The 11,139-nt window shown below is 47.7% G+C and overlaps 2 protein-coding genes across 3 annotated transcripts; one reads left to right on the plus strand and one right to left on the minus strand.

The window, feature by feature from the left end:
* Positions 1-608: 608 nt before the first annotated feature.
* On the minus strand, positions 609-6,020 carry CDCA8 (cell division cycle associated 8). Its single transcript, XM_030039849.1, has 10 exons — positions 5,868-6,020; positions 5,648-5,776; positions 5,304-5,344; positions 4,721-4,796; positions 4,232-4,371; positions 3,853-3,932; positions 3,415-3,513; positions 3,096-3,222; positions 2,557-2,643; positions 609-2,179 (listed from the first exon to the last, which is right to left on the minus strand). The coding sequence occupies exons 1-10, from the start codon at positions 5,947-5,949 to the stop codon at positions 2,135-2,137; spliced, it is 906 nt and encodes a 301-aa protein (XP_029895709.1). The 5' UTR covers positions 5,950-6,020; the 3' UTR covers positions 609-2,134.
* Positions 6,021-6,128: 108 nt separating this feature from the next.
* On the plus strand, positions 6,129-8,103 carry C16H1orf109 (chromosome 16 C1orf109 homolog). Of its 2 annotated transcripts, none has more exons than XM_030039943.2 (4): positions 6,129-6,400; positions 6,475-6,654; positions 6,727-6,849; positions 7,249-8,103. In XM_030039943.2, the coding sequence occupies exons 1-4, from the start codon at positions 6,135-6,137 to the stop codon at positions 7,259-7,261; spliced, it is 582 nt and encodes a 193-aa protein (XP_029895803.1). In that variant the 5' UTR covers positions 6,129-6,134; the 3' UTR covers positions 7,262-8,103. The 2 variants fall into 2 exon arrangements, with proteins under 2 accessions (XP_029895803.1, XP_029895802.1); XM_030039942.2 differs by having other exon boundaries at positions 6,731-6,849.
* The last annotated feature ends 3,036 nt before the right edge of the window (positions 8,104-11,139 follow it).

Consider the following 11,139-nt stretch of genomic DNA (forward strand, 5'->3'; position numbering starts at 1 on the left):
TAGGCTAGCTAAGCATTTTAGTTTATTTTTTTCCTAGTAAAGACATGTTTAAAGCAGTATCCAAGCAAGTATGTGACAGTTTTATTTACAGCTTAACTAGTTGTTTTTTTTTTTTAATTAATATGTTAACACAATTCAATGAGGACAGCAAGGCAAGTGTACCTGTACCTTAGTAGTTTACAATATTGCCACCTGCAGTTAGGACTTAGAAGCTACCAAAACCTCTTAAATAGTGATTTCCAAATACCTGGCATATACTTGAGGTTCGCATTACAGTGACATGCTTGCTTTTTAAAGGAAATTCATGTATGAATGCTGTTCTACAAAGTTTTTCCCATGCCACAGGCTGCATCAAAGATTTACACCAAAGCATAAGTTACCTCTGATAGCAGCTTTTCCCAGTCTTCCTTCTTAATCATGCTGTAGACTTGGCTTTTGCCAAAAGTAGAACTTTTCCAAACCTAGAAAAATTCCCAAAGTCTCAACATCCTTGTTTATAGCCCCTTCAAAGAGGCTTAAATCAAGGACAAAAAGGTAGCTTTGGAAAGGACAGTACGCCAGCTAACAAAGAAACAGGCTTATTTTTAGAAAAAAAATCTTAGACAAAGTTAGAGAAGCAAAGATCTTTACTCTGAATGCTCTCTTAACACGCCAATTAAAAAGTTCTCATTAAAATGTTCCCTGCTGAAACAGAGGAAGGATTATCAGGTTGTCTCTTGCAGATGCAGTTTTACATACTTGATTTGTATGATCCATATAGAATAATGCTTCAGGAATCAAAGCTAACCACACTTTTAAGGGATTCCGTATCTTAGTCCAACAGACAGGAGAAGTGTCCTCTCCCATCCTGTACCAGCAACAAAGATTCACAATAAAAATGAAACCCTGGATTTTGAGTGAGAGGAGTCTTTTACATTTTAAGACTTTATGTAATCTTCCCACAGAGACCTAGCGCTTCTAGAGAGCTCTGCTTTTCCAGGCTGCTGAAAAATAAGACGGTTGTAGGAAAGCAAATACAGGACTTCTTCCCTAATTCATTTTTCAAGGAAGTGTCAAGCCAGATGAGTACTCCTGCTTACATTTTTAAATATACATACAGTAACCCTTTCCCAGGAAGCTGCATTTAAAGTTGAATTTTCATGAATTTGAAGTGGAGCAAGATTTAGCTGTATTTTCTATAAGCAATGGGGGGGGAAAAACCCAACACATTAATGACTAAGGAAGTTATTTTATCCTGTACAAACAGTATTTATTGGATATGGCTCTTTGTCAAAGAAATGCACTGAATCAACTCAATTTAGATGAGAAGAAAGGGAAGAACAATGTTTTGACTAGTCCTAGCTTTCTTCTTCCCTGTCTATACTCAGTTCCAGGAGCACTGCTTCTCCTAAAGATTTTGAAGGGGGTGAAGGAAAAGCAAAGTTCTCTCACATTAGAGATACTCCAGTAGCTCTAAGGTTACTCTCAGTAATCTAGTTACGCAGCAGTCTAGATGACTGATTCTGTTAAGTTAAAGTACCTGTGATCTTTTATTTCGAAAACAATAAAATGCATAAGTTCACTATAAAAACCTTAAAGCCAGTTACAAGTACAATGGCTGCTATAAGAACAAAAGGATTGCTATTCATGGCAGCATCATGAACTACAAGCAGCTTTCCATTTGGTCCCAGGCACCAGTAACTTGCCTTCAGGTATCTCAGGTACCATACTGAGATAGTCATCACCTTTTAAGCACATTTGCAGAGAAAGGATGTGCCTGGAAGGAAGCGCAACAAATCTGATCTGTTGCTTTCTTTGCCCAGACAGATGCGAACTCCAGTCACTTGTGTCCACTGCTTACGTCTTCTGCAAGACACCAGAATAGCTTTTCTGCCCAGCTTGCTGGTCTGCAAGCCCAAGATAACTGTATCTTGGTCTCAACCTTAAAGGAAATAGGAAATAAAGCATTTTTTTCCCTGAATAAAAAAAAGCAATCTATTCTAATCCCATTACATATTATAGGTAGAAAAATTAGTTCTGAACTTCCATTCGGTAAATTAATGGAAGGAAGACACAAATCAGAACAAGAATTAAAGGTAGCAGTTCTAAATGTAACATTCTGTATTTACAGAGGGATGTCAACATTCACCGAGTTTCATCTATGGGTTTTTGCACCACTGCAAGCTTGTGCGAGACGAACCTAGAAAGAAAGAGAAATTAATCAGTACTCTACAAGACACTGTTATATCCCACAACCAGTTACAACATCTGCCTGAAGCGGAAGACACTTTCAGTTTTGATTCAGTTTTTCAAAACATTGACAATAGCTCTTCTTCAAGAAGTACATGGTTTATCCACAGTTTGTATTAAGCTAGATGTGATGTAAAGCTACTCCCTTTCCTTCCCTTCTCAGCTCCTGCTTCTTCTTGACCACTGACATGAGCCAAAATACAAGACAAGGGTGGGGCGGGGGAAATAAGGAGTTTCTATTACAGCTGAACAGTCCAAGGACTAAATGACAGTGACAGTGCTGCCTCACAACTTCAGGACATGATTGACAAAAATATATAGACTTACTGATAGCTTCTTCATACTTCCTTGGGCCTCCGGATTCAGATGAAGAAGATTCTTCTTGGTCAAATCACTTGCTGTCAAACGAATGCTCTGTGAAAAAAAACCCAAATCTTAGGTTTTCTGTTTGGTCAGCTGTAGTAGCTGGAAGCAGCAAAAAAAACCAAACCCCAAACTTAAAAAATAAAAGTAAATAGAATTCAAGCATACTAGGAGACCACATACAGGCAGAGAGCTACATTCAGCTGGACCAGAAGCTCATCTCTTACCTTCCTTGCAGTGCATTAACACATTACTGCCAGCAGAAGCTACTTTAAATGTTACTTAAATGCATGGCAAAACAGCATTCTACATTCTCCTTTGACCAGCTGCCACTTCTGACTAAAAATCTTTCAAGGTTCTTTTTAAGCTAGATTAATCCCCTGATAAACTGCAGTGGCACAACTAAAAAGACAAGAGTGGATGACCTGAAGCTGGTAAGGCCCCCAAGAACTTACAAGCTATCCCTTCAGCATAGATTCTACAGATTAAAGTTCCTGATTTACCTCCCCTCCTCCAACAGGGACGGTAATGAAGATATCATTGCTGTCAGCAAGGGGGCTGCCATTGGCAGAGATGGTGTAAACACGTTCATTTACTGCGGGCGTGCGCAAACCCGGTGTCCTGAAAATTCTGAAACAAAAAGTTATAGGTAAGTAATCTCACTGCAATTGCTCAAAGCACTTTGACTAAAAGTCTTTCATTCCGGGTTCAAAGGACCACTAAGGATTATGTTGCAAACAGAAGACAGACACGTACATAAAGCAAATGGCAAGGCATTTCTCTACATAAGAGATTAACAGAGAAATTTAACAGAATACAAACCTGGAATCAAATTTGGGTGTGACCATAGAGGTACCTCCTCGAGCACAGACATCAAGAACTCTACCAGTAGCTGGAGTGATAAAGTTGTTTTTGCTTGATCTGTTAAAGGGAAATAAATAAACATCTGCTCATAAGAATATTTTTAACAAATATTCAAGTCTGTGATAAGATAGTGCTTGTACGAGGTTAGCACCACAGAAAACCAGAGGTTCTTACTAACTAAAGGTATACCCCAAAGCTAGGGATAGCTGGTCCTCACAGGAGAGGAAGTTGCCTATTTTTCATTCACTTTCAGATCACTGATTTTTTTGCTATAGCATGGCACAACTACATCAACCAGCCTACTAAACTGTGCTCCATTCCATTTTAGAGTTATATTAGCACTATACACTTATTCTCCATTTCTGAAATCCAGTAAAAAAAGATATCCCCTCTTACCTTTTACTCATGCGCTTCACTCTTGCTGAAGGAGCTCTTCTGCTCCTGGACACTGGCACTTTCTTAGTGGATGCCTTCACCTGAAGCACACATTACTCACCGAATCAGTTACTTCACTCTCGTGTGACAGCAGAGTCCATAACAAACAAATCCTTCCATGCAAGACATTTGGCTCAGTAGGCTCCCTTTTTATGGCACAAGAGTCCCAAAACAAACACCCTACAAGCTTCTGTGTTTCCTATTGCTAGAAGTTTCAGGAAATGATACCTGTTTTGAAGTCCCCCTCGAAGTATCCTGGACAGCTATATTATCATAGGGACCATCTCAGTCAGTAGTTTATATCTTGGGAATAAAGTCATCACAAAGAGTAACTATTTACCTTTCCAGTTCTTGGATTAACATTTTCAGCTTCTAGCTCTGGAAGACATTGGCTATCATGTTTTGCTTTCTTTGCTAGAGGAAGCAAAGGAGGCTCTGCTTCTTCTTCAATAGCTTCAATATCTTGTTTAGATTTTTCCACTAGAAAGAGAAAGTGTTATCTAAGCTGAAAATAAATAATAGCTACATTATTAGCTAGCAGCGGAGGTAAACAGTAACCAACCACAAGGATTTTTGCCAACAATTTGCTTCTGAAATCCAAATTCCAATGTAATCCAAACGGTTGACAGAGCACTATTTTGAATGATTTTGAGTGTTTTAAGAAAATTAAGTAGAGCTACTGCAGACAGCAGGGATAAAAGTAGGATTATTTTCCTGTCTTTAAATATCTTGAGAGATGCAAGAAAGAACTGAATTATTATTCACAGTAGGTAAACCACGACATGCTTTCATCTCACTGAACGCGTCACAATGCTTAAAACAAACTGACCTTTCTTGATGATTTTTAAAGGAGTCTGGATAACTTCTGCTGTTAACTTGTTTATTTCTGTTATTTCCAAGTCTGCCTAAAATTAAGAAACAGTCACGGCACCATTAGGATTATCAGTAGCATGTAGTTCTGAGAAATCCAAGTTGTAGAGCAAATCCCTAACTATTTTATAGCAAGAATACCTCCATGCTTTCAGTTGTGCTCAGACTGGGAACTTCACGTTATTCTGGAGGCGACAACAACATGCGAGGTCTGCATGCCATTCGGGACTAACGTGCCTTATTTGGCTGCTGCAAGTACACTTCGCCTACACCCTGCTGCTCAACCAATTTAGAAATACTTTAATTTACTGAAAAGCGCGTGTGCTCTTGGGGATCTGGGAGTGAAATGAAGCGGGTAAGGAAAGACAGAGAAGGAGCAGCACGAGCACGCAAATCCTGCATCGTATACAACAGGCATCTCTTACTGCAGTGTTTGTGAAAGAATTTATGCGACCTCTGCTCCTACAGACACAGGAACCCTTCGTTTCCTACAGTAGCGCGCAACATCATCAGAAAACTTAACATTTGTGCTAGATACCTACCGTTGCTGCCTCTTCCAGCACCTTTTTGCTTCCTCCTTTAGCTAAAAAGAAGATATTTTTAAAAAACTCAGCACGTATCCGAGACAGCCTATACCGTACACGCAGACATGCTTCAACACGCCACCGCCGGGACGGAAGAAACCAGTACAAACCAGTTTTCCGGGCAGCGGGCGAGCAGCCTCAGACAAAGGGAGCAGCTTCCGAGTGGGGGGGGGGGGCTCCCAGTCAGAGGAGACCCCGGCTGCTCCTTGAGCACCGCTGTTTTTTATCCTCGAAGGGAAATCGTGGCCCGCCAGCCCAGTCCCTCCCCCGGTGCCGGTGCCGGTACCGGTGCCGCCCCGTACCGAGGTAGTCCAGCCAGTTCATCTCGCGGAGCGCCAGCGGCAGCCGCAGGATCTCGATGTTGTAGAGGTTCTCCGCCTCCTTGACGAGGCGCTGCCCGTTCGTCCGCAGCTGCTCGACCCGGCTCCTCACTGCGGGGACGCACACGGCTCAGCCACGGCTCCGGGACCGGGGCCCGGGGCCCGCTCCCCGCCGCCCGCCCCCGCCTCGCTCCCGGCCTACCCTCGCGGTCGAAGTCCTTCAGGAAGGCCGCCAGCTTCCTGCCGCGCGCGCTCGCGCCAGCCTTCTTTCGCCCGGGAGCCATGGCGGGGGGCCGGGGTCGGGGATCGGGACCGGGGGGTCGGGACTGGGGCCGGGAGCGCCGCCGCCCGCCGCGCGTTCAAACCCAACGGCCGCCGCCGCTCCGCCAATCAGGGCTCGGCGCGGCCAATCGGGGCGCGGCGCGATGACGCAGGGGCCGGGGGAGCGCTTCCGAGTCGGCGGGTCGCCATGGCGGCGGCGATGGCGGCGATGGCGGCGGCGGTGCGGGAGTGGGCGGCGGCGGCGGCGCGGCAGGACGCGGCCTGGCGGGCGGCGATGGCCGCCTGGGCGCCGCTGCTGGTCTCGCTGGCCGGGCTGGCGGCGCAGATGCGGGCGGCGCAGCGGCTGGCGTGGGGCGGCTCGCCGCTGGGCCCCTTCGGCGACCTGCGGGAGCGGCTGTGGCGGAAGCAGCGCGGCGCGGCCGAGGCGCTGCTGGAGCAGCTCGGCGGCCGGCGGTGAGGCGGCGGCGGGGCCGGGGCCGGGGCCGGGCGGGGGGCCGCCGCTGAGCGTCTCCCGCTTTGCCGTGCAGGGCGGAGCTGCGGGCCGTGCGGGACGCCGTGGGGGCCGGCGTGGCCGCCGTGCTGCGGCTGTACGAGGAGCGGGCGGCGGAGCTGGGCCTGGCGGCGGCCCTGCGGCGCGGGCCGCGCTGCCCCTCGCTGGCTGACGCGCTGGAGGGGCTGCAGGACGTGGAGCGGCACTACCGGCAGCTGTATCCTTCTGCTGGGGTTGGGCGGGCAGCGCCGGCGGGTGCCTTTTTCTCTTTGTTGTCCTTAGCGGGCAGGAAGGTACTTGGAGAGCAAGCTGCTGCTGCTCCGCATCCGCTGCGACAGCCTGGCAGACGTGGAGGCCCTCCCGCAGTCTTGGGAGAGGATTTTGGCGCGCTACAAGGAAGACGTCGTTCAAGGTAGTTCTGCTTACAGCAGGCCCAAAGGGCCTTTCCCTGAGCTCCGTGCTGATGTCTCAGCCCTGGGGACAGCATGTGGGCCCGGTGGTGCTTGCTGTGTGGGTCTCAGTAGCAGCGGGTGACCTTGCCCAGTTTGCGGTTGAACTTTGCGACCTGCTTTGAGATCTGGTGAATGACTTCAGGCATAAATACTCGCCATCACACCCTGGGCACAGCTGGAAGTGGCGCCCTTCCTCATAGTGTAAGAAGGGGCTTAGTGATCCGTTTCACTTGGTCTGCTAAGTTAGTTTTACTTACGTTTTTCTTCATTGCTTTTAGAAACGCGTTAAGGCTTTGTGTGTACAGAATACAGATAAAATGCATTAAGCTAATGGGGTTGGTTTTTCCCTTCCAACTCAGATACGCTTCTTAAGATCTCTCTGTTTGTGGACAACCAGCGAGACCTGTGCTGCTCACCAGGCTCCTGACGGAGAACAGGAGAGACTGGTGTCGACCGGCTTCTGTGAGAGTCTGGTATGTTCTGAGGTGACCACAAAGAGGATGATGAATTGAGGAAGCTTTACTGGCGCTTTTTGGAAGCGGAATGAGTTGGGTACTTGGCCTCAGTAGGAAATGCTTGGACTGTTGCATTTTCAAGTAGAAATGGACTTGATGACTGAAGAAGAGGCTGAGCTGAACAAGCTGTGGAAATTATCCTTTCTTTTGCCTGTCGTGGATGTTTTGTATACTGAAAAAAATGTTGAGACTTACTAACTTGAGGTGGACTGCAAATAAGTGAGCGTAACATAAAATCCCGCAGGCTGATACCTGTACATGTAAGGAGGATGCGTAGATACTGTCCTTACAAATGAATAAAAGATGTCAAATCAGGGCTTGAAAACAGTTTGCACCTTGTGCCTCTGAGCAATGTGTTTGCTTTCATCCACCTGTACATTGAAGAGGAAGGAGCAAATTTGGCTTGGAAATGTAATTATGGAGGTACGGAACCCTGAGGTCTGACACAGGCAGTTTTCAAGTGTGTTAGAGTACGCTCTTCTGATATCTCTGCTAGGGCATGTTTAAATCACAGTCTTAAAAATTCACGCTCTGTGGCCACAGCAGCTGCTGACAGTTCTGGGAACATCTCTTGTTGGCCATGACACCGATCCTTTGTAACGTTCCCGGAAAGTGGTGGGGTGCCTGTTGCTAAATAACATTTGGTACGAAATTGTAGCTTCTCAGAGAAGGCCAAATAAAGAGTTGTACTTGGATGGATTTTAGATGTGCTTGTGCTCCCTGTTTTTACGGCGAAGCAGGTCTCAAACCCGGGGAGTCCATCTGACCACCTGAGGGCACTGCTCGACCTGCGGAGAGCCGCCCGCGGGGGGGCCCTGGGAGACAGCCACAGGGCTGTGGCTGCCAGTGCTCGCCATCAGCTGGCAGGTCTTCACGGGATGGTGCTTTATATGCAGTTCTAATTGCAAAGAAAAATCACGTCACCCTCTTGGCGTTGGTATGGCTTCCGGGCGTCACAGCTGATGAAATCGGCGTTTGCCAAGGGAAGGGCGTTAAGCCCAGGGAAGCAAGGCGGGTTGTGCTCCCAGCACATACAGGGCAGGGGATCCGAGGGCTGGTGGGGGCCTCAGCTGGCTTGGTGGTACTCCTTTCCTGCTGAAGGTAGTTCCTCTTTGTTCCTGCGTGCTCTGCGTCACTTCGGGACCCTGCTGTGCTTGCTGTTGCTGATCCTGTCCTCCAGCCGGCTGCGGGGGGCTCTCGTGGCTGGACAGGTGCCCGCTGCTCCGGGCATCCCCTACAGCCCCCGTGCAAGACTGCAGCGTAACTGTGTGTTGTGAGTTGCGGTGTGACTGTTCTGAGCTTTTCACTTGGCCATCTCCTTCCTAGGGAAGTGAGAAATGGAGTCCTCCTCCTGCTGCTTCAGCTTAAGATGAAGCAGATGATGCAGTGAAGATACTGGTTTGGCAGATCAGCCAAGAATGCAGTTTATTTAGCAAATGGCTGTAGAGCAGTCTTGATGCAGATGCTTCTGCGTGCAAAGCACTTCCCATCCTTGAGTGGCTCTGTCTCGCCGTGACCTGTCACTGACTCATTTTGTCAGCGTGCTGCTGATGCTGTGGGTTGCATCACAGCATCAGTTCAGTATAAGGCATTTATTTTCCTGTCCACAGCAGAGTGAGCAAGTTCATCTAGTTTCCTTTTCCAGAGCTTTGATTCAAGCCGCAAACTCCTCCCAACTCTAGAAATTCATGTCCTGTGTTTAGGTTGCAGTCAGTGAAGCAGCGTAGGTAAACTTTACTAGCCATTACCTCCTGCTAGTGTTCAACCCATGCATCTTCCCGTGGGACATCACTGACTTCTGTTTTTAAGGAAAGGGCAAGTGTATGCTGTGGGATGACACAGATCGCAGTAGATTTATGTAGATGCCCTCTGAGCTATCTCTGACAGCTGAGTGCTGGTGTCTGCAGAGGCTGCCAGTCTGAAATCCATCTGATAAAAAGGTTGAATGTTGCGGTACAGCAAAGAGCAAAGGTAATAGCACTATCTTTCATCCATCTCCTGTTCCTTTTCTGATATGGTTTTGAACCTGTGGCCAAAGTGCAGACATGTTGCCTGTGTTAGGAGTGTGCTGCCAAGCTACGTGGCTAATGGCAAGCACACCCGCACCTCCATCAGTGCTGATGGCTGTCACTGCAACGAGTGACTTGTACAGTTCTGGTTTTGGGATGGGAGATGAGGGAGAGCAGGCAAAAGAACAGAGAGCAGCTGTATGACCGTGGGTTCATTGTACGTGGCTCGAAGGGCGTAAGACGGATGACGGCAGGGTGAATCCTGGGGTGTCATCCTTGCTCAGGCCTTGATATAGCATCATCATAAAACAATAAATCATGGTGTTCGTGGATGCAGAATTGTGTTTACATGCGCACATACTACACAGCTCTTCAACACCCTTCTTTGTGAGTCTGTCTTTAGTACAGCTGCATAACGAACAAATGGATTTAAATTTTGGAAGGTCTTCAGAACAGTTTGGTGGTGGCCCTTCTGCTTCTCCTAGATGTTTGGCCCTCTGATGTCTGTCTTTGGGCTAACAACAGCACTGCTAAAAGTGCTGAGAGAGCCTTCTGAATTAAAAGTGGCCACGACCTGACTCTGACTGAAATGGGGTGAAGGAGGTGCTCATTGAAGTTTTGATGTGACTAATTAGAAACATAGAATGGTTTGAGTTGGAGGGGACCTTAAAGATGATCTAGTTACTCTGTACTGTTTCTGGCTGATGGGCCATGTCATCAGTTGCAGTGTTCTGGAAGGGCACAACTGAACCTCCGCATCAGAGCGCTCTAATTGGATACAACTGTAGGTTTGTTCCATTTCAAGATCTGGATGTTACAGCTCAGGATGGCTGCCAAGGTCTCCAGTTGCTGACAAGAATCTGGTTCCTTATGTGTGCGAGACTCCCTTCAGCCAACATTCGCCAGGGAATCTCTGTGGCTTCGAAGGTTCCCACCGTGAAGACAGCCAGGGTGGGCATTCAGTCTTTAAGCATTTAACTTGGGAGCACTCAGGTGGGAAGGCTGCTCCTCCTCTTCCAATGCCTGGAAGCCTGCACGGCTGAGTTAGATACCTGCATGCCCATGGCAGGGATATTGTTGGGTGGTGTCATCCCAGCCTGCGGCTCGGAGGAGCCAGGGCAGACTGTCTGCGGTAGGCGCTGCTCTTCCTCCCCACGTCTCTCCCTCATCCTGAAGGTCCCTGGCTTGCTCTCAGTTTGTTTCTGTGCCTGAGCTTTCCAAGACTGAGCTGTGACGTGGCCCACTGCTAGCAAGCCATGTCTGCTGTCATCAGCAAAGGATTTCAGTGTCTGTCTGAGTACTGGGATGGGAGGGAGGCGAGTGAAAACACAGCAGCATCTGCTGGCAGGCAGCAGGGTCATCTCCAGCTGCCTGGGGAAGCTGAGTGCGGGACTGGGGGGCTCCAGCCTGTGCAATGCCTGAGTGAGGCCAGTGGGTAAGGGCAGTATCAAGGGCTCTGAGACTAACTGGTAAAATACACCTAACCATAAAAATAAATCTGAGTGCCTTTATTTTTGGAGCAGAGCTCTTAAAGTATTCTTGCATGGAGATCTGTCATTCAGGAATGCAATAAAACAAAGTTAGCAGCCGGAGCTACCTTGTTAAAGTAAAATTTTCAGGAAACACAAAGCTCGTGCTTTTATTTTCAGCTTTACCTCCTGCTAACTTAATTTGAAAATAGTTATTCTTCACTTATATGGAAAGCACAAACTAAAATCAGTTACCA

Source organism: Aquila chrysaetos, chromosome 16 (genome assembly GCF_900496995.4).
Source record: "Aquila chrysaetos chrysaetos chromosome 16, bAquChr1.4, whole genome shotgun sequence".
Taxonomy (NCBI): domain Eukaryota; kingdom Metazoa; phylum Chordata; class Aves; order Accipitriformes; family Accipitridae; genus Aquila; species Aquila chrysaetos.

Excerpts from the sequence above, each read along its gene's own strand:
- CDCA8 (XM_030039849.1), bottom strand. The coding sequence starts at position 5,949 with ATGGCTCCCGGGCGAAAGAAGGCTGGCGCGAGCGCGCGCGGCAGGAAG. Across the intron at positions 3,514-3,852 it reads GTGAAGCGCATGAGTAAAAG|ATCAAGCAAAAACAACTTTA; the intron begins GTAAGAGGGGAT and ends TCCCTTTAACAG. Across the intron at positions 2,180-2,556 it reads GAAGTATGAAGAAGCTATCA|GTTCGTCTCGCACAAGCTTG; the intron begins GTAAGTCTATAT and ends CTTTCTTTCTAG.
- C16H1orf109 (XM_030039942.2), top strand. The coding sequence starts at position 6,135 with ATGGCGGCGGCGATGGCGGCGATGGCGGCGGCGGTGCGGGAGTGGGCG. Across the intron at positions 6,401-6,474 it reads GAGCAGCTCGGCGGCCGGCG|GGCGGAGCTGCGGGCCGTGC; the intron begins GTGAGGCGGCGG and ends TTTGCCGTGCAG. Across the intron at positions 6,655-6,730 it reads GAGCGGCACTACCGGCAGCT|GTACTTGGAGAGCAAGCTGC; the intron begins GTATCCTTCTGC and ends GCGGGCAGGAAG.